The 26,759-nt window shown below is 35.3% G+C and overlaps 1 protein-coding gene across 4 annotated transcripts; it reads left to right on the top strand.

Moving 5' to 3' along the window:
• The first annotated feature begins 1,859 nt into the window (after positions 1-1,859).
• On the top strand, positions 1,860-26,759 carry LOC117915949 (endoplasmic reticulum metallopeptidase 1). 4 transcript variants are annotated; one of them, XM_034831716.1, is made up of 22 exons: positions 1,863-2,169; positions 2,854-2,939; positions 3,127-3,228; positions 3,536-3,642; positions 3,737-3,837; positions 5,083-5,170; positions 6,990-7,078; positions 15,087-15,226; positions 15,329-15,494; positions 15,639-15,774; positions 16,010-16,106; positions 17,003-17,132; positions 19,181-19,240; positions 19,416-19,534; positions 19,620-19,744; positions 20,854-21,078; positions 24,068-24,228; positions 24,596-24,759; positions 25,828-25,910; positions 25,994-26,079; positions 26,208-26,377; positions 26,504-26,759. In XM_034831716.1, the coding sequence occupies exons 1-21, from the start codon at positions 1,957-1,959 to the stop codon at positions 26,349-26,351; spliced, it is 2,622 nt and encodes an 873-aa protein (XP_034687607.1). In that variant the 5' UTR covers positions 1,863-1,956; the 3' UTR covers positions 26,352-26,377; positions 26,504-26,759. The 4 variants fall into 4 exon arrangements, 3 of the variants coding, with proteins under 3 accessions (XP_034687607.1, XP_034687620.1, XP_034687628.1); XM_034831729.1 differs by lacking the exon at positions 26,504-26,759 and having other exon boundaries at positions 2,078-2,169; positions 2,276-2,939; positions 26,208-26,478; XM_034831737.1 differs by lacking the exon at positions 26,504-26,759 and having other exon boundaries at positions 2,078-2,169; positions 2,276-2,943; positions 26,208-26,478.

Here is a 26,759-nt window from a genome sequence, read left to right as displayed (position 1 = left end):
TTTGAATATGATGAATTATAAAACGAATAAACATATAATAAAATGCAAATTTGTAAAAGAAAAGAAACAAGACATGACTCTAATACCAACTTTGAGTATGGTCGAAACAAAAATAAAAATAAGAAGATGAAAGACCTCAAATTTGAAAATCAACATGAACTTTGAAGAATTCTCCCAATAAAGATAGGAGTCACAAGTGAATTCACTTAAAACCCAATTTACTAAATAAAGATTCAATAGAGTTTATTGAATTCAAATAAAATATTTTAAACAAGAAAAAAAGATAGAAATTGAATTTGGAATTTGAAATATTATTAAAAATAGGAAAAAACTTGTAAAATTAAATTTGAAGATTTACAAGAACTTTTGAGTAGAGCTTCTTTGAGTGGAGTTTTTCATTGTAAAACTTTTCTTACCACAAGATTTTACTCAAGCTCTCTCAAGTTTGGTTGATGCCTTACAATGAAAGGAGATGTCCCTTATACAGAGCTTTGGAGGCACATTTGAAGAAGCTTGAAGTCCGTGGATTTGAAGAAGCTTGAAGTCCAATGATTTAAAGAAGCTTGAAGTTTGCGGATTTGAAAAAGCTTAAAGTCCACATATTTGAAGCGGTTTGAAATTTACTGAAAATAGATTTGTCTTCATGCATAAGTCGCCCACGTGACCTGTCCATCCGCCCACCCAAAGTTGAAAATTTTGAAATACAGACAGAGAGTATAAAGACATATACCTCTTAAAGGTATATAGTAAAGAGAAATAAAATGTTTCAAATATGGCAATAAGGGACATGAAACCCCAAACTTAAAAGAAAGATATGAATACGAGGAAATATAAAATGATAACTTAACAACTCGTCCTTTTGATTTTAGATTTATTTTATCATAAGCATCCAATATCGGTTTTGACAATATTTTTTATTTTCTTTATCAACTTTAAAATATAATTCACACTCATTAAATATTTACAAGAATCAATAATTTTAATTAATTTGTAAAAAATAAACCTTTAAGATTTGATCTGCTTTCCAAACCTACAAATTAATGAAATAATCTTAATAATATATATTAAAATTTCCAAACACATAAATTTGGAGATCAAGAGTCAAGACAAGATTTGCTAGTACGATTGATAATACACCACACTACATCAACAAACATCATGATTGTGTCATAATAGAGCCTACATGTCACGTGTTGGACCCACATTATGCCATGATTGGTCTAGGTGGACTTTAAAGCAGAGGATATTACACACATTTCTAAACTTCACATGAAAAACAATCCCGTATAAGGTTATTTTTGGATACATTTTTTTATTTATTATTTTTAAAAGTAGAAAGTATTATGCAAAGTATACAAACTTTCATATAAAAAATAAAATATACCTATTTTTTTAAAAAAAAAAACTTGATAAGTAAAATTTTTTTACTTTCTTAATTTTTAAAAAATAATTTCAATTATAATTTTTTTATAAAATAAAAATAAATCTAAACACTACTTAAATGTCTTATTTGTATTTGTAAATTTAATTAATTTAATTTATTCCATTATAAATATTATTTTTACACCTTTTTTCCAAAAAATAAAATAAAAACATTATTAGGAATTTATAATTTTAAATTTGGATTTTTAAATAAAATTTTCTTCCGAAAAATGTAGTCGACGACTTTCCGGTAGATTTTCGGTGGAACCGAGGAAGTAAAAAACGAATTATAATTTAAAATTCATGGGCCCCACTCTAGTTGGGGTCGCCCAGGGCATCCTCCGACTTAGAGGCCAGAGCAAAGGCCGCCGAGTCAAAACGCAGCGTTTCATTGGATATCTCTGTCTCCTAACTCCACATACAAAAAACCAAGCATCTTACAGCACACCTCCACTCACCTTCAAAACCAATATCCCTCTCTATATATATAGCAATCGAAAATAGGGTTCTCATCGGTCTCGATTGCGGTCAACAATGGCGTTCAGGCTCAGCTCCGGCGACGTCACCGGGTTCAAGGTATTGTTCTCCATGGCGATTATGTACGGACTAATGGCTGTGCTGGTCTATTCCATTGTCCACATGCATTTCATCACGCCCCTGGGGATCGATGCCCCTCTCGATCGCTTCTCTGAGGGAAGAGCTCTCCAACACCTCCGAGTGTTGTCCCAGGAGATTGGCAGCCGCCAAGTCAGTAGAAACTCTCTTGCCTTTCTCCTTCCCTCTCCCACTCTGTGTTTCTGTCTTTCTTTGTAATTTTTATTTGGCCTGTTTTGATTTGATTTTGTGGTGGTAGAGTTTCTTTTACTCCGTCGTCCGTTTGGTTGCTGAGAAAGTGTGGGCAAAGCAAAGAAAATGAAAGCGTGTGACTTTGTTAATGGTTTTTCATCATTATGGCGGTTCCCACGGAATTATGTGTAGTGGTTTATCTAGTTGGGTTGACTTTTCCCAATTTCTTTATTTTTGTTTTCATTTTTTTTGAACGATATGATCTGAATATGGTGGACTTAGAATCTCAGTTTTTTTTTCCGTCTTTCCGATGGAAAGATATTTATCTCAGGAACATCGGATTAGTAGCTGGGAACGGTAGGGAAGGAAAAAAATTTGAAATTCGAAAATTCAGTATTAAGGACCGGAGAAAACAAAAAAAATCTGCTTATTTAAGTTGAATACCAGTATTTAGCTTATTTAAGTCTGTTTTTTAGTTTGTTTTATTTCTATGTTTTATATTTTGGAAGACAAAAGCAAAAAATTATTGATCTATTTTCTCTGCTTCTGTTATATCGGCAACCATACAGAGTTAAACTTAAACACCCATATGGAGGAAGGTTTGTGCTTTTTTGTTTCAATTATTTATAGTATGGTTGTTGCTAGGAAGGGAGTCCGGGTTTGAAAGAAGCTGCTCGGTATATTAAAGCACAATTGGAAGTGTTGAAGGAGAGAGCTGGCTCCAATATTAGGTTGGTATGTTATACCAATTTCTGTGATTTTAAGTTCGTGTTATGCACTATTCTATAGGCTTGTTAGTGAAGTAGAGGCTTGAAGTTTCACTTTCATAAGCTATATACATATTTGATGCAAAGGGTTTCCTTCTTCTTATGCCTGTCAGTAAATCCCTGTGCTACTTTCAAATTGTCTTACTTGCAGGATTGAGATTGAGGAAACTATTGTTGATGGCTCCTTCAACATGATATTTTTAGGATATAGCATATCTTTGGGGTATAGAAATCATACAAATGTTATCATGAGGTACTTCACAGAATCCTGGTTGAGTTTATATTACAGTGAACTGTTACCTATCAAAAAAAAAATTATTACAGTGAACCGCAAGAAAAGCCAACAAAAGGAAAAGGGGAAAAGGAAACTAGCATATTTTGTTGCATTATGATAAAAATTCTTAGCCAATCTATCATGTTTTAATTTTCCAGAAAAATATGCTTTGTTGTAAAAGACATTGATTAATTCTTAAATGATCTGAGCGTTTGAAGAATTACTGTTAGAATCTGACTATTTTCTTGGAAAATGTAATTCTAAATTAATTTAAATCGAGTTACAGGATATCATCTGTAAATTCGCAAGAGACTGATCCATCAGTTTTATTGAATGGCCATTTTGATAGTCCGCTTGGTTCTCCGGGTGCTGGTGATTGTGGTTCATGTGTTGGTGGGTTCATTAATAATCTCTACTACCTGGGTGATATGTCATGACCATGTTTCCACATATTGTATTAATTCCTGTGTAATTTTCCTCTTTACAGCATCAATGCTTGAAATGGCAAGACTTACTGTTGACTCTGGCTGGGTCCCCCCTCGTCCCATTATTTTTCTTTTTAATGGCGCTGAAGAACTTTTTCTGTTGGTAAGCAAATGTTGCATTACTTTGAGAAAAAGAAATTATTTTACTAGTTTGGGAATAATCGATAGTGTGGTTATTTATTATCACTGTTATTATTACTCAGTAATACATTTCTCGTTTCTTTTTTGGGTCGTTATTTAATTTTTGTTTGGGTATCACGTTCTATATCTGCCCTCACTAGCAAGCAAATACATCAATTTAGCTATTGAACTCTAGTTAGCAATGGTGCTTAAAAAATTTGACCTCTAGAGAGTTCAATTCATCATTAATATTTCTGTTTTGTTCCATTGATGCAAGTGTGATTTTTTTTTGCCCTGGTAATATGTTCTATATCTGTGTTCACTTCCAAATAAATGTAAGTTGGAATCTTGAACTCCAATCAGCAATGGGGTAATCTTCAAGATTAGACCCCTAGAGTATTCAGTTTGTTCTGAGTGGGAAGATATCTTAGTTTGTATCAAGGCAGAATACATCTTTTCTAATTTTACTTCTCCTTATATGTTTTGCCAACAATGCTCATCCATGGCTATTCATAAGACTAGCATTCATTGGGACACACCTGTAAGTTTTTAAATGGAGATAAATAAAAAAGGGGAATAAAACTAGGGCAATGAAGTTGGGAAATACCAGATTTATTGTTTTTCAAGTGGACTACAGCATGTTGTACCTTTCAAAGAGCAGAGTGTTCATAACAGGGTCTTAAGTTTGTATTTACCATATTGTTCTCATTATGAAGCATCCTTTGGTTGTGTCCTTGGGTGCCTGCCACGACATTCCATGACCTGATCAGGTGGCTTTGTTGTGTCTGGCATGCTTTTCAGATACATTTTCTTTTCCTATACCCTGCTTTTGTTTTGTGCAACAAGGGAACTTAGGCATTGTGGAGTGTCCATCTGACACAGTCTACAGCTGCAAAAGAATATAACATCTTCTATTTAAATAAATGAAAATTTATAATACGTGAATTGTATATTATTTCCAAATTAAATTGATGAAAGATATGGTCAACCTTCAAAGAAACTACAACATCTTTTCTTTTATGTGGATAGGTATCAGTCTGGTTGTAGATTATAGAGAAAGAAATATAAAACGTTTGTTTTGATCTGTAGAAGAGGGTATTATCTGTTGGATTTAACCTGATAATGTGTGTTAAAGGTAGAAAAGTGTGTATTTAGTTTATCTAAATTTTGTGTTTGCCATTCCAATGTGTTTAAGCTTATGACTGGTTATTTGTTTACCATGTTTCAGGGTGCACATGGATTCATGAAGACACATAAATGGAGTGATACAATTGGAGCTTTTATAAATATTGAAGCATCTGGGACGGGAGGTCTTGGTAGGACTTGATCTAATGTTAATATTTTCTTTTGCAATAATTCTTAATCTTTGTTTAGTTGGTTGGATATTACATGAAATATGATAAGAGAATGAATAACATATCTTATTCCATATTTGGTTGGAGATGGAATAGGATAAGTTATCCCATCATTTATCTCAGCTCATATTTAATCATACATAGAATATGATAAGTGATAAGATAACTTATCCAACCTCTTTTTTATACCTCTTTACATAGGATATAATAATCCTAAATTGAGTTATGAGATATGCATACCCCATGGATAATAAAATTATCCTTCATTCATTTTCTTTGTTTGTTTCTCAATTTTTTTATATTACTCATTTTACAAAAAAAAAAAAAAAAAAAAAAAAAGAATTTTTGATTAAAAAATTAAATATCAGTTTGAAAAGGAAATGAATAAAAAAAAATGCAAATAATACAACCTAAAATGATACTAATAGAAAGTATTATATTATATATATAATGATTTTATATATTTAAATGTGATATATTTTCTATTCCATTTTTTATTCTCTCTACAAACCAAACATGAACATGTCATAATATATCTCATTGGATATAATATCCTACGATATCATTTTCATCGGATATAATATCCAAGGATATCATATCTCATTGAAAATGATATCCTAGGATATGCATATCCTATCATATTCTATCTTGCCAACCAAATGCAGTTGTACTATATACCTTATGTTGTTGCTAAAACTCATTACTGGAACTAATTATTTAATAAAATTTCTATTTTGGTGGATTATTGTGAGTGGAATGGCTTACAAAAAGAATATGGAAGAACTTTCTTAAAGTTGCTTGATTTTCACATGCTTGGATACTATATCCAATGAAAATGATATCCTAGGATATGCACATCCTATCATATTCTATCTTGTCAACCAAATGTAGTCTTACTGTATACTTTATGTTGCTACTAAAACTCAGTACTGGAACTAACTACTTAATAAAATTTCTATTTTGGTGGGTTATTGTGAGTTGAATGGCTTTCAAAAAAAATATGGAAGAACTTTCTTAAAGTTGCTTGACTATCAAATAACTTAAATAATAAGAAAACAAGGTATCATTGTGTCATGGAATGGTGAACCCTTGTTATAAAATCTTAATTGGCATAAATTTTAGATGTTTTGCTCAATTACCCCCTCAAAAGTGGGAAAGAACCAGAGGACCAAGTAACGGACTAGAAATTGTCAATACAACTCACAAATTGGGCCATGGTGTGGTCGAATATTGCAATTGCAATGCATGTGTTGTGTGCCGAATTGGTTTTTTATAAGTTAAAATAGGAATGTCACCCGCTATTTAATTTGACAGAAGTTACACTTCTAATGGGCTAAAATCAAACATGTAGTGGGAAACTTGGATTATTGATATCAAGACCTTGAAAAGTCAGATTTAATTTGCTATGTTCTAACATGATAATAGAAACTTCCAAAAATATTTAAAATCTATTTCTCTTACTCAATTTTGAATTGGTGTGATCCTTACGACAAAATTTCAAAGTTTTGAATCTATACGTTTCTTGTAATTTATGTGATTTCTCTTTTAAAGTAATACTTGTTATCACTTATAAGGGAACTTCTAAAAGCTTTTGCTCTTTCCTGACTCCTAACATTAAAACCCTTGAACTAATAAAAAATTTTCTAACTTGAAAATCTGCTTGATCATTTAACTTGGGGCATGGCTTCCCTAATGGAATGACTTTTCATTTTCTTGTGATTCTATTGCATTTATGGTGGTGCAGATCTCTTTATTAATTTATTAATTGTTCAATTAACAGATTTAGTCTGCCAATCTGGACCTGGGTCTTGGCCTTCCCTTGTATATGCTCAGTCTGCAGTATACCCCATGGCACATAGTGCAGCTCAGGTTTTAGCTCTACTTCTTGATTAATTTGGCATTGTTATATTAGCTGATAATGAAGCACTATTTCTTGAGAGTTGGACCTTGAAATTTTTATCTTAGGTTTAATGAGTTATTCAAATTAAATATGTTAGGATGTTAATTTTCTGAAATTGATATATGATTTTCCCATTTTAAAGAATTTCAGAAATCATAAATGAATTAGGCATAAGCTACTAAGATTTATTGGAAGATGATATAATCTTATTGGTTGCCCTTGAGGCTTGGCTCAAATGGTAAAGGGATAGGGAGAGTTTGTGGGAGGTTCTAGGTTCAAGTCCTAATGGGGGCAAAAATTTACCTAACAGAAAAAAAAAAAAAAAAAATCTTATTGGTTGTTGGAAACCAATGGCAACTGCTATTGATATTCTTTCCTCCACCTCTTATCATGAGTTGCTTTGTCCACTTTCTTTTTGTTTGTTCATTTCCCTCTCTTTCTTTGTTAAGTTGCTTCCCTTGCCATTTCTTCCCATGTCATGACACTATATGAAAGTTATTGAGGAAAGAAGTGGTTAAACTTTTGTTTTTGGCCCTAGTAAAGCAGGTTTGGTTTCCCCTTACATTTAATATATCTTCAAAAAAGAAAAGGAAACAGAAAAAAATGGTTAGAAATCATTCTAACTGAGAGATACCATTATGAATGGATAGCTAAAATTGCTGTTTATGAAGTTCACAGGATTTTAATATATTGGAGTTGGTGAAGTTGCTCCCAGCTTTTCAAAATTTAAGGCACTTATGTTGAAGTGTGGAACCCTCAGTGTAAAAATGGAGAGGTCTTCTTTCCCTGTATGAGAAATGAAAAATATATGTAAGTGAAATGCAAGATATGTAGAAAAGGTAGAAAAGATTTCATTTAGAAGGTGGAAAAAGAACAAAGCAAGAGCAAGAAGAAAAGGAGACATAAATTGATGGATGAGAAGTACTCTGCTTGGAGAGGGGGATCATAGGGTAATTTTTTATATCTGTTTTGTGAAAAACAGCTAATTAAATTAAGATAATCACCTAAGAGGTGGGATGAATTGAGTGTTAAAAACTTTGTCCAAACCCAACAATTAAAAGCACATTATATGAGAAATGATGAACAAAGGAAGAATAATCTAAAAAGTTGAGAGATGAAATATGCAAACTCTTTTATAGTGGTCGGTAAGCTATCTACGTCCACTTTCCTCAAGCCCCTAACCGAGTGAGGGTTCCACTATCTTCATGACTTTTAGAGCAAATCTTCAAACTCTTTATACTTGGATTTCAAGGTTTCAATAGACCTTCACGACCTCTTCAAGTAATCACCCTACTTGAATAAATCTCTCACAAAGAGTAGGTAAGAAAGAATTCAAGAATTCCAAACCTAGTAGCAAGTTCAACTCTCAATACAAGAAGAAACTAAGTGGATTTGAAGGTGTGGAAAAAGATTTGCAAATTGAGAATTCAATGCACTTGTAGAAGAGCTTTGAATGAGAAGAAAGAATGTTTTTTCAATTGAATACAGTTGTTCTCTTATCAATAAATGCTCTAAAACTCTCCAATTTATAGGTTTCTAGCTTGGGGACCCCAAAAGTCATAAATGGGCCTCAACTGATTGAGCAACTGGTGGTTTAATCGGTTCACTAACCGTTGTACATTTAAGGCATTGCAGGTGACCGTTGGGGTTTAGACCCTCAACTATTTAGGCAATCACCTCAATTGGTTGAGGCTTTGCCTCAACCTACACCCCAGCTACTGGAAGAGAGAGAAGATAAAAATGCACCATTGACTAGTCGAGTTGGTTTCCAGACCCCCTTGACCAGTTGCATTATAAAGCGCTTAAAATGACCCATTTTAAGGTTTGGAACCTCTAGCAATTTGTGTACACCTTCTTAAAACCTTTTAAGATAAGTTTAGAAAAAATTTAGTTCAAGGTTTTAATTTAAAACAAAGATTCATCCATTTCTTTGACAAAAAAGATCGTTTTAGGCTTAAGGAGGGATGAAAATTAAGTTGTAAGTGCATGAAAACGATTTAGACTAAATTGCACCAACAAATACGATCTTACATTTAATCCTAGGTCATTTCAAGTTTTCAAGGAACCCAAGTCTTCATGGTATTGATCTTCTTCCATTGTTGCTTGAGCTTTCCTTAAATTTTCACAAGTAAACCTGAATAACTTAACTTGATTTGAACAATTACTAACCTTAACCTTGTTTTATAATCATCAAAACCCAATTAGGAGAACCCTTGCACTTGTATGTACCATTACTGAAATAAATACGTTTGTTTTTAATAAAGAAGGGATAATATTGGGTGCCTATGGTGAATGGATTGGTGTGATACTATAAGACAGTATACAGATAAACAGATGTTGAAGCAGGTTTTATAATTCATTTGTTTGTCTTGCAAGTTGCAACTAGACATTTTGTGTTGTAGAAGAAATCATAAAAATGTAAGTCAGGTTAACTAGGATTTTATTTTTCTTTTTCTTTTTTGTAACTTGTTGAGAGAGAGAGAAAGAAGAAAGACCTTAATTCTCATTAATGTAATGATCTACTTACAATTGAGTAATATATATATATATACAAGGCTAAGAGTCCTAACTACCATACATGTGTCCTACCATATATGTGTCCTATATTAACAAGGAAATGTTATACACTATAAATACATTATATTCAACACTCCCCCTCAAGCTGGAGCATATACGTCATATGCACCAAGCTTGTTACAAATATATTTAATCCTAGGACCTCTGAGAGATTTAGTGAAGATGTCAGCTAGTTGATCATTTGAATTAACAAAACTTGTAGCAACACATCCTGATGCGATCTTCTCTCTAATGAAATGACAGTCAACTTCAATATGTTTGGTCCTTTCATGAAAGACTAGATTGGATGCAATATGTAATGCGGCCTGGTTATCACATATGAGTTTCATCTGTTCATCCTTTCCAAATCTCAACTCTCGAAGAAGATGTCTCAACCATATGAGTTCACATGTTGCCAAAGCCATAGCTCGATACTCGGCTTCAGCGCTAGATCTGGCCACTACATCTTGTTTCTTACTCTTCCAAGATATTAGATTACCTCCCATAAAAACACAGTACCCTGAAGTGGAACGTCTATCTGTGGGTGAGTCAGCCCAATCTGCATCTGTGTAACCAACAACCTGAGTATGACCTCTGTTCTCGTACAACACACCTTGGCCTGGTGTACTTTTGATATATCGAAGAATGCGGATTACAGCATCCCAATGGCTATCACATGGTGACTGTAGGAATTGACTAACAACACTCACAGGAAAAGAAATGTCTGGACGAGTAATGGTGAGATAGTTCAATTTACCTACGAGCCGTCGATATCTCCCGGGGTCTCCTAAAGGCTCCCCCTGTCCTGGTACAAGTTTGACATTCGGATCCATAGGTGTGTCTACCGGTTTACAGTCTAACATACCGGTTTCTTCCAAGATGTCTAAAGCATACTTCCTTTGGGAAAGGACCACAGCAGAACTGGATTGAGCTATCTCAATTCCCAAGAAATACTTGAGTTTCCCCAAGTCTTTGGTCTGAAAGTGGGTAAAAAGGTGTTGCTTTAGTTTCTGAATACCATCCTGATCACTGCCTGTAATGACGATGTCGTCCACATAAACAACCAGATAAATACACTGCCCCAAAGAGTTATGATGATAGAAAACTGAATGGTCTGCTGTACTGCGAAACATGCCAAACTCTTGAACAACAGAACTAAAACGGCCAAACCATGCTCGAGGAGATTGTTTCAAGCCATATAGAGAACGGCGTAACCTGCATACTAAACCAGACTCCCCCTGAGCAACAAAACCAGGAGGTTGCTCCATATAAACTTCCTCGGCAAGATCACCATGAAGGAAGGCATTTTTAATATCCAATTGATAAAGAGGCCAAGAACACATGGCAGCCATGGAGAGAAGCAGACGGACAGAAGCAATCTTGGCAACTGGAGAGAATGTGTCACCATAATCAGAACCATAAACCTGAGTATAGCCTTTAGCAACTAAGCGGGCCTTAAGGCGATCAACCTGACCATCAGGACCAACCTTAACTGCGTAGACCCAACGACAGCCAACGGTAGATTTACCTGAGGGTAAAACAACAAGATCCCAAGTGCCATTAGAGTGCAGAGCAGCCATTTCGTCCACCATTGCCTGTCGCCGGCCTGGATGGGAAAGAGCTTCATGGGTGCTCTTTGGAAGAGAAACAGAGGATATAGCATAAACAAAAGCAGAATAGGGTGAAGATAATCGATGATAACTCAAAAAATTGTAAATGGGATGAGGATTACGAGTAGAGCGAGTACCTTTCCGAACAGCAATGGGTAAGTCATTAGGAGAAGGCAGAGCCGGGGTAGGTGAAGCCGAAGGGATAGGAAGTGAGTCAGCAGGTGCCTCAGCAAAAGGGAGAGGAGCAACGACACGAGGGCGACGATGATAAACCTGAAGTGGTCGAGGAGGCATAGCATCAGGTGGGGAGACAATGGGAATAGGCAAGACTTCAGAAACAGGAAAAGACTTAGAAGTGGTGGAAAAGAATGGTGAGTCCTCAAAGAAGGTGACATCAGCGGAGATAAAGTATCGATGAGTCTCAAGGGAATAACAACGATAACCCTTCTGAAGTCTGGAGTATCCCAAGAAGAGACACTTCATGGCTTTGGCGGAAAGTTTGTCCTGTCCAGGAGTGAGAATATGAACAAAGCAAGTACAACCAAAGACACGAGGAGGAAGGAAATAAAGTGGTTGGTCAGGGAAGAGAAGGGAGTGAGGAATCTGATCATGTAAGACAGAGGAGGGCATACGATTAATCAAATAACAAGCGGTAAGAACAGCGTCCCCCCAAAAACGAAAAGAAACATTACTATGGAGGAGGAGAGTACGAGCTGTCTCAACAAGATGTCGATTCTTGCGTTCAGCCACCCCATTTTGTTGAGGAGTATGAGCATAAGAAGACTGATGAAGAATCCCATGATGAGACATAAACGAAGTAAATGGGGCTGAAAAATATTCCCTGGCATTGTCACTGCGTAACACACGAATAGAAATATTGAACTGGGTTTGGATTTCAGCATAAAATTTCTGGAAAATAGAGAATAACTCAGCTCGATTTTTCATTAAAAATAACCAAGTACATCGAGAATAGTCATCAATGAAAGTGACAAAATACTGAAATCCTAAAGTAGACGCAGTCCGACAAGGACCCCAAACATCAGCGTGGACAAGCTCAAAAGGAGACTTTGCCCGATTATTCAAACGCTTTGGGAACGAGACACGAGTATGTTTCCCAAGCTGACATGACTCACACGGAAGCGACGATAAAGTGGAAAAACGAGGGACCATCTTCTGGAACTTGGAGAGACTAGGGTGGCCCAGACGATTGTGAATGAGGAGAGGAGCATCAGTGGAAATGCAAACTGCAGGAGATGAATCCGAGGTGAGGTGATAGAGGCCTTGAGACTCACGTCCTATGCCAATCGTCTTCCCCGTACTCCGGTCCTGCAAGGTCACAAATTTATCAGAAAAGGTAATAGAGCAATTAAGAGTACGAGTGATTTTGCTGATGGAAATAAGATTAAAAGGACATTCAGGAGTATAAAGGACAGAAGTGAGAGGTAGAGAAGGCAGAGGAAGGGCCAAACCAATACCTTTAGCCACAGTTTGAGAACCATTAGCTAAGATAACAGTAGGTAAAGCAGAGGTAGTAGTAATAGAGGAGAAAAGATCCTTATTACCAGATAAGTGATCAGAAGCTCCAGAATCTAGAATCTAGGGTCCAAGAGAAGATGTGTGGGTAAGGCAGGCAGAGGCATTACCAGGCTGGGCAACAGAGGCAACAGAAGCCTGAGATGCGGAAAAGCTCGGAGGCTGAGGCAGCGGAGAATCAGAGGACTGGGCCACATGGGCAGTGCGAGGAGGTCGTCCATGTAACTGATAGCAACGATCGCGAGTGTGGCCAAGTTTATTGCAATAGGTGCAATGAGGACGTTGACCTCTACCTCGGGTACCACTGCGGCCTCCTCGAGAGTTAGTTTGAGAAACTAACACAGAAGAATCTGAAGAGCTATCAAATGGCAAAGTCTGAGTGGAGGAGATACGGAGGAGGCGAGCAAACACATCATCCAAGGACGGAACTGATGAACTACCAAGAATCTGATCGCGGACAGGCTCAAGATTCGGACGGAGGCCAATAAGAGTAAGAACCATGAAGAACTTGTCAAGCTGTGTTTGTTGAGCCCCAATATCAGGAGTAAGAGGCATCACAGTCAAGAACTCCTCCTTAAGAGAGGCAATCTGGCCAATATAAGTAGATAGATCCAAGTCCTGTTGGCTGAGATGGACAATAGCAGAAGCCACCTTATAAAGACGCTGGATATCATTCGTATATAATCCTTTGGCCAGAGTCCAAAATTTAAAACAAGTTTTGTAGGCCCGAAGATGAAGAAGAATCTTGGGATCAACCGATTGCCATAATACACTACATAACTGTGCATCTATCTTCCTCCACTGTACGCGGTCAACCTCAGGGATATCTGCCTCCTGTGTAATCAAGTGATCCTTATATCCTTGACCCATAAACAAAAGTTCAACAGAGGCAGACCAGGAAAGATAATTGTCACTGCCAACCAATTTCTCCGAAGTAATCATAGGAGATCCAGATATAACAGCGGAAAAAATGGAATTTTTAGTAGTCATATCTACTTATCTGGAGAATGAAGTATGTTTGGATCGAAGAGAGCCCTAATACGGCTTCAGATTGCGGCGTGGCACCACCGAAAAAGGGAGACGGCCTCTGATCGCGGCGTGGTACCACCAGAAAGGTAGAAGAACACTTCCCAAGGCACGTGCAGGGATTGGAGTGGAGAAAAAGTAGTTGAAGCTTCGCCAGAAAGACTGTTTGGAGGGCCGACGGAGACAAAAATCCCCAAAAGAGGTACGTGCAGGGCTCGGATGGGAGAACCAGGGAGGTAGGGAGGCTGGTCGGCGTCAGGCGAAGCTGGAGGAGGAGGCGCGTCGCCGGAAAAGGCCTCACGCGCCCTCACGCTCCGGCGCGTGAGATGCAGCCGCCGGCCGGAAATTTGCGCGTGGACGGCGCGTGGATGAGCTTTTGGTGCCGGTGCCTTCACAAAAGTTGTAGATCTCCTCCAGGCGCTCCTTCTGGTATGGTCGGTGTCGGAAAAATACGTCGCCGGAAGTTCGCCGGAAAGATCGCCGGAAAATTTTGCCGGCGGTGAGTGGTTTTTGTCGACGATCCGACTGATCGGAAAGTATTGGGAGATGCGGTAGGTGACCGGAATGAAACACGGTCATCGGAAGGTTTCCCGGAGTTGATGACACAGGAAACAGGAAAGAATTAGGTTTTCTTCCTTGGCTCTGATACCATGTTGAGAGAGAGAGAAAGAAGAAATACCTTAATTCTCATTAATGTAATGATCTACTTACAATTGAGTAATATATATATATACAAGGCTAAGAGTCCTAACTACCATACACGTGTCCTACCATATATGTGTCCTATATTAACAAGGAAAGGTTATACACTATAAATACATTATATTCAACATAACTGATTAAGTAGAAATTTTATGAGAAATAACTTGTGGCCAGGTCTTTTTGAGCATCATACAGATAATGTTTGTACTCAAAGATATAGGTTGTCTTCCTATCACCGATTTAATATCATTTTCGTGTGCTTTTTCAGTTGGTTCTGTTCTTGATCTTTCTTAGTTGTAATAAAAACAGTCTAGTAAGCAGTGTTTGTTTTTGTTTTAGAACATTGAATATTGTTTCTACTTCCTCTTCTACTATGTTTACTTGGTTTTGAACGTTCATAATGAGGTTGGAAAAATTCAGCTATATTCACCTCATCTTCAACTATATTATGTGGTCTCCTTTCCCTTGCTATCTATTATTCTTTTGTTTTTTCCAGTAGTAGTCTTGTAGTTCAGTATGTTCTGTTTGATATTTTTCTTTCTTTATGCAGGATGTTTTCCCTGTGATTCCTGGAGATACAGATTATAGAATATTTGCTGAAGATTACGGTGACATTCCTGGGCTGGATATTATATTTCTTCTTGGTGGTTATTTTTATCATACCTCCTATGATACAATGGAGAGACTATTGTATGCATTAGAACTGCTATTTTGGTACAAATTCACTTAAGTGGAGGTTTAATATGACTTCATCCATGACACTTCTGATAAATACTAATATTCATAAATCAGACCTGGAAGCATTCAAGCGCGTGGAGAAAATTTGTTAAGCATAACAAGGGCTTTTGCTAATTCCTCTAAGTTATTGAATGCTCATGAACGAGAATCTCTTAAAGTTGCTGCCAATGAACCCAAGGATGAGCGAGCTGTTTTCTTTGATTATTTAGCATGGTTCATGGTGTGCCACATTATTTATTTATAATTTTTATTCATGGTTTACATTATTCTTTTATTGTCATTTTCATATTTTGATTGTCAAGTAAGTTTGATTTTAAGTGATAGATAATATTTCTCCTTTTATTTTCCATTTAAAATTTTTTAGATATTCTACTCAAGAAGGGCAGCTGTGGTGCTTCATACTATTCCAATTGCTATCTTCCTTCTTATGCCATTTCTTCTGTTTGTATTGAATATCGGAAAACGTACTTGGTTTTCAACATTCTGTGACTTTTTTAAAGGTAAATGGTCTTTTATCTATTTTTTGTTTTAGTTTTTTCTAATTCTTACTGTGCATTTCAAAGTTTCTCATGTGCTTTTTATGTTTGAAGATCTTTATTTCTTTGCTCTATCATGTTTTTTTAAGTCAATAAATTTTTGTCCTTCTCTCTCAGTAGTATATATTAATATTTAAGCTTAAGAATTAGAACCTATTGAAAGTCCCATATAATGCTGCTCTATTTGTTAACTTTGCAGGGTTACTGCTCCATATTATTGGAGTTGTGCTGGCAGTTGTCGTTCCAATTGTCTTTGCCATCCTGAGATTGTTGTTTTCTAATCATGCAATGAGCTGGTAGGCGTTTTTTTCATTTTGAATTACTTATCTATTATGATTTTGTTTTTATGTATTACAATATAATGTTCAATTAACAGATGTGTAACACATACACATACACATGTACTCGTGTGTTTGTGTGCATACATATTACCATGAAACATTTTGTGCTTGTCTGTAAGGTTGCTCTAGCAGGTGTACTTTTTATAACTTTGATCTTGGTGTTTTTTGAACTCCAAATTTGCTTATTAATAGTTGTTTTTTTTTTTCTTTTTCTCCAGTAGCAAGTTACTTCAATTTAGTAGCTAACCGTTTCATTGATGAAAGAGCTGTTTCTATTGCATTGTGCAAGGCAGCGAAAGTGAGAAGTAAACAGCCTTTTGTTTCTCTGGTTTAAACCTTGTGCTTTATTATGTCCTTTGGAGGGGAGTTATTATTGGGTCAAGAAAAGAACATATATCCTGAGCAATAATGCTGCATGGGACAAAAAAAAGAGCTAATCAAATAGTTTTGTCATGCTTAAAGAGAATAGAATGAAGCAGAGGCTACTCAGTATTGCTCCTGTAGAACTGTTTTTCTCTTTCATTTCATTCTCTGCAACACAATCAAAATCATCCTATCCCAGGTTAACAGGCGGGATACTATTGAACTAGGTGTTGCAAAGCCAGGATATGTGCCCAGGTTCTTGGACCTCCTGGTGGATGGTCAAAAGATTCAACCTACATCATTTCCTAGTTGCACTCAGCCATGTTTCAGAATTTTGAAATGATGTTCTAGTTATAAACTTCAGTAACCATGAAATTTCTTCCAGATCTATACCAGTTGAAGTTAAAGCTGAAGTTGTAGTTTAATATGTTGACATTAATGCTCTTCTGAATAATGAATTTCTTAGTTACATGCTTGATTGAATGCAGGTTTGCTCGCCCTTACCTTGCTTTCATGATGTTTATTCCCTGCTCACTTGTTGGTGTTTTGATTCCAAGAGTTGTTTGGAGAAGTGTTCCCCTCACACATGGTGTTTCACGTCTTCAAGCGTCGAAGGAGGTTATATAATTTTCCTTACTAATCTTCTTAAATTATTGTTAATGGTGACTAAATTTATAATATGTAATTGTCTAAGCTGATTTTACTTTCACAATTAGCAATTAGATTAATGCTCATAAATTGACTATTTAAATTGAATTTATAAAATCTCATAAATCATTTTCTTTCTGCTGAAATTTTGATGATATGGACCAATGAGATGGATGACACATTTCAAAGTCCATTGTAGTGAACGCACAGGATAGATGAAGCAATTTGATGGACAAAATGTGATTCTGGCATTATTCCACCCATATGAGAACTGAAAAAATGAGATGCAGAGCTATTTTGGCTAGCACCTGGTGTTTGTATAACTTACTCACAGATCAAGTCAACGTAGCTGAAGTATTGAAAAAAACTAACTAGGTGATGAACTGTTTTTTCATTGGCTGCAGTGACTTGTTAATAGTTGTGCAAAACACAACCAATGGAATTCTTTTGTATGACAAAATGATCAGTTAGAATTTTACAATTGATCTATCGTCAAACTGTTCCTTTCATGCAATGGAGGCTGTTATTGCTTTTGGTTGTTGGATGCATAGGTGTGCAATGGCATCCAATTTTACTACAGGCTTTTGTGCCTCTTGTGGAATTAAATGATGTTTTTCACCCTCACATTGTGTTCATATTATTTGTACTTGGGCTGAAATGGCTGATCTTAATTCTAGTTTGGAGTTCGAGTTCCACTTCATATGTATGGTGCATGTGCCTTGTTCTTGGTTTGTGATTGATGTACATTGTAAACGTGTGTTCTGCCTGACATGTTTACACATCATTAATTGTGATTGATAAAATCTTTGGTTTTTGGAGTGGGGAGAGTTTGAGATTCAACTCCTACTGGTAACTCATTTCAAAATGATTTATGCCCCTTGTTCTGCTTCTTGCATTGCACCTATAGTGCACTTGCAGAGGTACCTTTCATACACAGTGGACTCCCAGAATCAAAGGTGGAGTGCAAATATTGGTTCTCTTGGGAAAAGTGAAATAGAGAAATTATTGGGTTGCCTGATCTAGAATTCAATTTTTTAGCATCTGAACCTCATCCATTACCAGATTTCTCCAAACTGCAGCAATCCTTGTTTCCATGCAGGCTTCTTTAAGATATCTGTATATTTGGTTGCTGAGATTCTGTTATGCTTGTACTATATGTTGGCCTGCCTCCAAGAGGTTATGGTTACATTTATACACTCTTGTGCTGCTTCTCTTTGCATCTTCTATGTTTCTCCTGCAATTTGAGACAATATACAATAAACTCATCTGAACCTTATTACAACTATTCATGATTTAATACATGAATTCTTATCGGTTAGATTGAGCCATTTTGTGTTAAATCACAGTCTATCATCCTTTTCCTTGCTTAAATCATGACAACCAAATGTGTGATCCTCACCTCGTCACAATTAGTTTTCTATCGTATTGTGTAAAGGTAATCTTATCCCTATTTCTAACCATGCTTTGGGAACACAAACTCCCATTTATCTCCTTTTATGACCGTAAATAACAGGCAAGTTCAAATCTGAAATTTGTATACTTTCAGTTTTCTGTTATTTTCATTGTAGGAATTTGATTACTTTAGCATTTTGTATTGTTTCTGCCATTCTCCTACTGTTGGAGCCTATTGCACCAGCTTTTGGGCAACCTAGTATTAAGTTTTTATTTTTATTTATTTATTTGTTTTTGGCCTTCTTACTGGTGACACATTAGAAGTTTGCTTGGATACTGGAGTTTGTTTTTCTTGCATCTTTCTATTTTGTCCTATTCCATGTGATGATAATTTCTTTATCCCTTCCCTCAGAGGATAAGAAATTGAATTATAAGCATGTTGCATTCGTCTTTATTTGTTTCTTCTGTAGATGCATTTGTTATAGAGATTTTTCACTCTAATCTTGGTAGCATAATGTTTTATTCAAGGTTTTTAGATCCATCTTTTTCAATCAAAAACTTATATTTGATCTGCATAACATTTTTCACCACCAGAGGGTGAACTAATGATTTGGCATATTCCTCAGGGACTATCTGATGATCCAAGGTTCTGGGGGGTGTTTGGGTTTTATGCTCTCTTGACATTGGTATGCAATTTGATCCCTACATAAAACTGGATTTAATTATTTTGGGAAACGAATATGAGATGAGTAACCTTTCTGTCTGTGTGTGTGAGTGAATGAGTGAGTGGGTTTTTCTGTTCTGCTTAATTCTATACAGTTGTAAGACTTGAAATGGCTAAGACTACATTAGTGAAAGCAGGCCTATCTTGTAGCTGGATTGAGTGGAGGTTTCTTGACTTTTTCTCTGTCAGTTTCTATGCTTGCTGCATGGATCTCATTTCACTTTGCAGTCAAGCTTTTTGATTGTCAATCACTTAGGTACAAGTTAAAATGGTTCTCTAATAATAATCTTGTTGATATTGTTCAATATTATGGTGTGAGTGAGAAGTTATATTTTTTCCAGATCAGCAATGTGCTACGTGTTACCTCTAATACCCTGCATCACGTACTCTGTCTACTTTGGTGGGTTTCTTGCCCAATTCTTGATTGAGAAGATGGGTATGATGGGTTCTATCCCACCCCCCTATGGTTAGTCTTTCCATACTTTTATTGTTACCAATGCTAGTATAATGTAATAACCTTTCAATTCAAAGGGTGTTTGGTAAAACTTAATACTTATTATTTAATGAGTTAAGTTGACTTTAAGTTAAATTACTCTTAAATTTTAAAATTTATGACTTGATTTTTACTTTAGCATTAAGGTTGTTTGGTAAAGTTAACTTAAAATTTTTATGCTAAAAATTATCAAATTGACATATTTACCCTTATTAATTGTAATTAATGTTTACCTTCATTAATCTCAAACAAATTTTTTTATTAAATATTCATATTAAAAGTATTGCAAACACATAAAATAAATTCAAAATATTTACAATAAAAAATAATTTGCAGATGTGGAGACATGGATATAAAAGAGACTATCATTAGGTGTGGACAAATAAGGCAAAGAGATTTGAAATTCAAAATAAGTTAATTCTTTTGACTTAATACTTAAAGTTATTTTTAATTTTAAGTTTTAATATTAAGTTATTTTATTAAACAAACTTAATTTACTTAATAACTTAAATTAAGTTATTAAGTCATTAAGAGTTGATCCACCAAACAACCTCATGTCACTTTCAATTGGTTTATTGTTAGAAATATTCTTGTTGAGACAGTAATGAGAGTATTGTGTCTGACTAAATCTGGCTGAAGCAATCAGTCACGGAGTATGCAATTGGATACATGTGGCTCAAAAATCTACTTGACTGTATATTCAACCTGTTTCATATTTAAACCTCTTGTGCTTCTTTATACAAATTTCAAACAATATTCCGATCTTTTGCATAGGGTTTTTTTTTTCCCCTCTAAATGGGGAAAACCCCATTTATGGACGGTCGTGGTGCATTGATGTATCACTTTTATAACATCCATTCTGGCTAAATGGATGATCCTTTCATTTATATGCTCTCCTGTTGCTTGTACTTGAAGTGGTTTGTATTGAAAATTATTAACATGAGTAAGCACATATATACTTCAAACTTATCTCTTTATGATGATGGCAGTTTTATAGGAAAATCTCAAAGCGGAAAAGTCTATTTACCTGAGTATTCTAGTTGCTTTACAAGTATTTCAAACAAATTAATCTTCATTTGCAGGATATTTCATTCCGGATATTATAGTGGCAGCAGTAATAGGATTAGTAACCAGTTGGTGTGTGGGCCCGCTAATACCTATTTGTGGTCACTGGCTTGCCAGATCATCCATCTTGAAATTCTTGTTGCAGCTTAGTGTGCTTGCCTTGGCTCTGTCATCGCAGTTCTTTCCTTATAGCATTGCTGCTCCTAAGAGGGTTGTTTTTCAGCATACATTCCTAACTGCAGGTACTAAATAAAACAACAGTTATTATGCTATATATGTCACATGCTCCTATAAATGATCATTGGGGGCTTAGGTTTATATAAATATTTTTAATTTCTTTATGCTCTCCTTTCAAACTTTCAGCTGTTTTTTGGTATGGATCAAAGCTCGTATTTATCACACCTGGTTTAATTTGATGAGTTGGTTCTTTAGTGGGAAGGTTTCATATCGTCTTAACTTGTAACTAACTTTTCATCTACAACCTTGCAAAAGCATTGAAAAATGAAAACTGTATTCTCTTCAAGCATTAAATAGTTTCCACTTGTTCCAAGTTTTGAATTTTTTGTTTTTTAATATTCTTTTCTGGGATTTCATCATAACTGATACAAAGATGTGTTCCAGGAGCTTTTGTTGGGCTTAGTAGGTATCAGATAATATTTAATATTTATTAGTGCATTGGATGCTTGTTAGTGGGCTTTCTTGTGTCTAGGATAAACACATTTATTGCTTTCTTTATACTAGGATATGCAGAGTAAGTCATAGGTGGGAGTGGACGGACAGGTAATTGAATGCAACACACCAATAGGACTCAGAATAATAGGTGGAAACAAAGGATCTAAAAATGCTCAAAGCTTTCTGAGTTAGAGCATGATGTGGTGTGAATTGGGATTCCAGGTCTATGCCATTATAAGTCGCTTGAGGAAAATAGCATTCTTTAAGGCTCCTTTACTTCATTGTAACTGGGAACCAGTGGTGGAATCTATCAAAGGACAGTTAGCTTAGTGGAAGAGACAATGCCTCCATATGAGGTTGAGTCATGCTCATTGAAGACACTCTGTCTAGTTTGCCAGTTTCTTTTTCATGTTTTTCTTTTGTCACTGGTTTGTTATTGTAGTAGAGACTCATTTGGTTAAGTGGGAGGTTGTTTATTCCACCGAGAAGGGAAATAGTTTTAGTTTGAGAAATTTGCTCCTGAATAAAGCCCTGCTGGGTGAATCACTGTGGAGATTCATGTCTGAAAGAGATAGATTGGAGAGGAAAGTCGGATAAGTTTGTAGAATTGGAAAGTGATGGTGTTTGTAGGTGGGCAGAGGACCAGTGGTGAGTAGGATTTGGAAAGTAATCAGGGGTGGTTGAGAAACCTTTGCTGAGCAAACTTTTATCAGAGGAGTGGAAGAAGAACAAACTTCTGGTTTCATGTCTGGTTTTGGGAAGGGATCTGTAGTATATTGGAACTTATCTTGCATTTGTCATAAATGCTCTCATCTTTTATTTAATATTTTACAAGTTTTTGCCTTATAATAACTACTTAACAACTTTACAACATCCTTAATTTTAGTGAACAAACTATTTGTCAGTTGTTCAACATGTTTTTTTTATTGAAGTACAGTTGATCTAATTGTTTTCTTAATTCTTCCATTAGAGAGTATTTGGTGAACTTAATACTTATTACTTAATGACTTAAGTTGAATTATTTTTAAGTAGTTGAATTAAAACTTGTTCCTTGATTTTCACTTTAAGTATTAAGGTTGTTAGGTGAAGTTAACTTAAAATTTATTTTAAATCATCAAATTAACATATTTACCCTCATTAATTTTAACTAATATTTATCCTCATTAATTTTAACAAATATTTATTTTCTTTAATCTTAACCGATAAATTTGTTTGTTAAACAATTATATTTAAATTGTTGTAGATATATAAGATAACCACAAAATATTTACTATAAAAATGAGTCATGGATGTGAATTCATAGTTATAAAATATGCTTTCCCTAGATATGGGCAAATGAGGTAAAAAAGATTTGAGATTAAGAATAAATTAATTGTTTTGTCTTAGGATTAATTTCATTAACCTTTCTTAAGGATTGAGCTAAATACACCTAACCACCACTGATTTGAAATTTCATCAAATACCTTCCTTCCTTTTCTTATTTGTTATTTTTACTCACCTACACTTTGATTTAAAATAATGGAGGTGTATGATGAAATTTCAAACGTGTGGTGACTAAGTGTATTCAGCTCAAACCTGATGAGAGATAAGTGAAATTTACCATTTTGACTTAATACTTTAAAAGTTATTTCTAACTTTAAGTTGTGATATGAATTTATTTTGTCAAACATACTTAATTTACTAAATGACTTAAATTAAGTTATTAAGTCATTAAGTTGATTTACCAAACACCCTCTTATTGTCCTCCCTTTAGTTTGTTTGGAATAAATTGGTTATTTAATAACCTAGAAGAAAGTTTGGTTTGATCTATTTTGTCCAAATGTTTTGTGATATAAGTTCTTGTTATAGTATTTTCCGAACCTCTATCAATCTAATTTGTTTTAAACCCTCCACTATCACCATTTCTTTCCAATTCAATTCTGGCTCATCTTGTCATCTAAAACCATATTGATTGTGAACCACATATGTAAAGAAATCTTATTTTTGCATGGGTTTCAACACATTGATAAACACCTACAGTGTAAGTTATCGATGCGAAATTCTTTCCTAAGAAGCTCATCAAATGCAAAGATGATGTTTAATACATTAACAATAAATTCATATGGGTGTACATATATATACACCATCAACTGAGGGGAACTAGAACATCAAATAACATACTTTTATTAGATAATTCATGTGAGAGTAATTTATTTTTTTCCTAATAGATATATTTGTTTCTATGGCTACAATGGGATTAAAGTATCTGTCGCTACATATTATATAACAAAGAAACCTGTAGTGTGCAAACACCCGTTGTCTTGTGGAACTTGTAATAATTGTGTTCTTATGACCAAATATTATCGTTAGTGAAGTGACCAACTACAATCAACATTGACCATCTTTAATGCATTAATATGAATGCATTTACAGGAATACATGTTGTGTAGGTCCTCAGCTTTCTTTACCTATCAAAAAAACAAAGTAGTTCCTTAGCTTTCTTCTTGATTTTTTTTTTTCTGGGAAAATTTGCCATTCCAGATATCTTCTTAAAACCTCTTTTGTTTTCTGATTTGACAGATGCAAGTCGGGTAGTAGGCTCCAGTTATGATTTTTCTGTGGTTGATTCCAATTCTTTGCCTTTTCTTTTTGAACATGCCCCCGAAGTGGCAAAGGAACTAAACATGGGTTCAGAGTTGTCATTTAAAGCCACTAAGGACTCTCCTCGACAGACTTGGATGGTATGTAGCTATATAACTTTCAAGCTAATATTCTGCCAGATACATATACTGAGTTTGTTTGTATAATTTATGCCTTAGAAATGAATCATGGTCAATATTTTTCATATAAACTTCATCCTGAGAATGATGGGATCTTTGTCCTATTGTGCAAGCCATGTGTGCGCACTCTTTGGTCTTAAGAATGTTGGTTTTAAGAATTAGTGATTGCACTTCCCCACCTTGTGGAAATGTCTGGTCTTGTTATTCATTTTTGGAGTGGTGTTATTTGCTAACTACTCCCTGACAAATATTCAATCCAAAGATCTTAAATTCATGGTTATCATGGGCTGAGGTATGAAATTTTTTTAAGGGTCTGTTTCTTTTGCAGGTGCTCTTTCCAGTATCTTTCTTATTTTCAGGAAGCTTGAAGTTCCCTGCAAGAAGTGATGATATGTTGAAACACTACAGCTCTTTTCCCCATTTGTCTGCTTATAAGCCACATACCCTTTATGATGGGGGATCTCGTAGGGTTCATTTAGAATTTTACTTAGGGTAAGTATAATAAAATGCAAGTGCTATCTAAGAATTGATGTTATTTTGTATATATATGCATGAACATTTTGGTGTGTTTTTCATTATTTGTCCTTTTTTACTATGGGGCACTGCAACAGGGTCAAGCAGCAGACCTTGTCATACCTGGAAGGCCTTGTTGGGGATAGGTTTTGCTTTTGATATCGGCTTTAGCTAGAAATATAAGCTGAAACTAAAGCCATGATTTTAAGGAGGCCATTTTGGTATTATGCCGGTTTCATTAAACATGGAACAACGTCCCATATAAGCTAAAAGAAGCTTCCACAAGGGGCAACATTGTATTTACTTCAATCTTAAGCTCTTCCTAAAGCCAAAAACACAATATTGAAATTATCCAAAACACAAAATATTCTTGTTGGAGTTAGAGAAGAAATTTTGGCTTTCAAAAAGCCAATCCAAACAGGCCTCTGATAATTAGGTCATAAATATGCAAGGAAATGAGGACTTTTGTTGGATGATTTAAAGTTTCCTAGTTAGTTGCTTTGCGTAACTTCTGATTTTCAAGAGTTTGTAGGCCATGTGCATGCCTTTGTCGGACTTTTTTACATGTCTAAATGCTAAACAGTGATATGATTCTGACAAGCACAGGAATCAATGTTGTGCTCTATGTTGATATTAGTGCATATTGCATACTCACAAAAATTTCAGTTTGGGTGGGGAGGATACAAAGTCTTTACCAGGGGTCTGTAGAAGTCATACTTAGGGCATAGATAACGTTCACTTGCTTCAGTTTAATGTTTCTCCACATGAATGAATCAGTACAGAAAGTTAAAAATCAAAAGTGAACGTCTGTGAATGCTCTCAACTCATCTTCTGTTCCATGTTAGCCTGTATTCAACCGATCACATGTTTTTGTCATATTGTTAGAAGGGGATGAATAAAATATACAGAATGCTGCAAGGAAAAATGCTATTGCACTAGTTCTCAGTATAATTTGTTTGTTTGATATGTAGTTGAAGAATTTATGTATTTCTTTTTCAAAAGTTAGCTGTAAGGTTTAATAGCTATATGTGACGTTTTTTCTCCCAGTTCTTTAGAGGAGGTTTGGGTTTCAGTCCTTAACATTACTGGTCCTTTATCCAGTTGGTCATTTGCAGATAATGTACTTCCTGGTAAGTATATTACTAATTATTATACATTATTCCTGGTAATTGTATGTCTTCATTGTAATTTAACCTTATGAAATTGTTTACAGCTCCTGAATCACGTGGTGGTGGTCCACCTTCATACATTTGTAGACTCAGTGGAGCTAGCCATGAGAATTGGACCTTCTGGTTGGAGGTATAGCTCTCGTCTGTATCACATTTTTTAATATTCTGGGGTTAATTTCCGAGATTTATAACTGGGTTATTCTTATTTTTACGAATAATCCTTTTCCCTGCTCTGCTGAATTCTGTGAGAATTTGCAGGCTAGCAGTTCTGAAGAGATAAGGGTGGAAGTTGCTGTATTAGATCAATATATGGTGGATGCAGCAAAGAAGTTAAAGGGCCTTTTTCCGAGCTGGGTGGATGTTACTGCTTATTCAAGCTTTTTGTCTAGTTATGTCTTCTAAGCCTCCATTCACACAGGTTTTTTCAGGTAACCTCGCAAAAATAAAAAGGTGACCTCTGCTTTTATTGTGAGCAACAGCTTTTCCATGAGACGATACAATATTAGCAATGTGATTTGATTTGAATCTCCTTCGTTTTCTTCCCCTCTGTGAAGTTCTGATGCCCTCGGCCGCTGAGAAAATTAAAGGAAAGGGAATGTGAAAGAGATGAAGGCCAGTTGGGATAGAATTAAAATTATTTGAAGGTTTGTTGATTCATCATTCATGTGCAATCAAATCTTAGAAGGATTAAGAATGGTGTTTAGCATAGTGTGTCAAAAACAAATGGTTGAAAGTTAGCCCAAGTAAATGTCTCTTTCTTTATGCAATTGATATTATCAATTGGATAGCATTGGGTAAATGTTTCAATCA

This window comes from Vitis riparia, chromosome 1, assembly GCF_004353265.1.
Source record: "Vitis riparia cultivar Riparia Gloire de Montpellier isolate 1030 chromosome 1, EGFV_Vit.rip_1.0, whole genome shotgun sequence".
Taxonomy (NCBI): domain Eukaryota; kingdom Viridiplantae; phylum Streptophyta; class Magnoliopsida; order Vitales; family Vitaceae; genus Vitis; species Vitis riparia.
The sequence above is the reverse complement of the archived record's forward strand: the minus strand, read 5'-3'. Positions and strand labels throughout refer to the sequence as shown.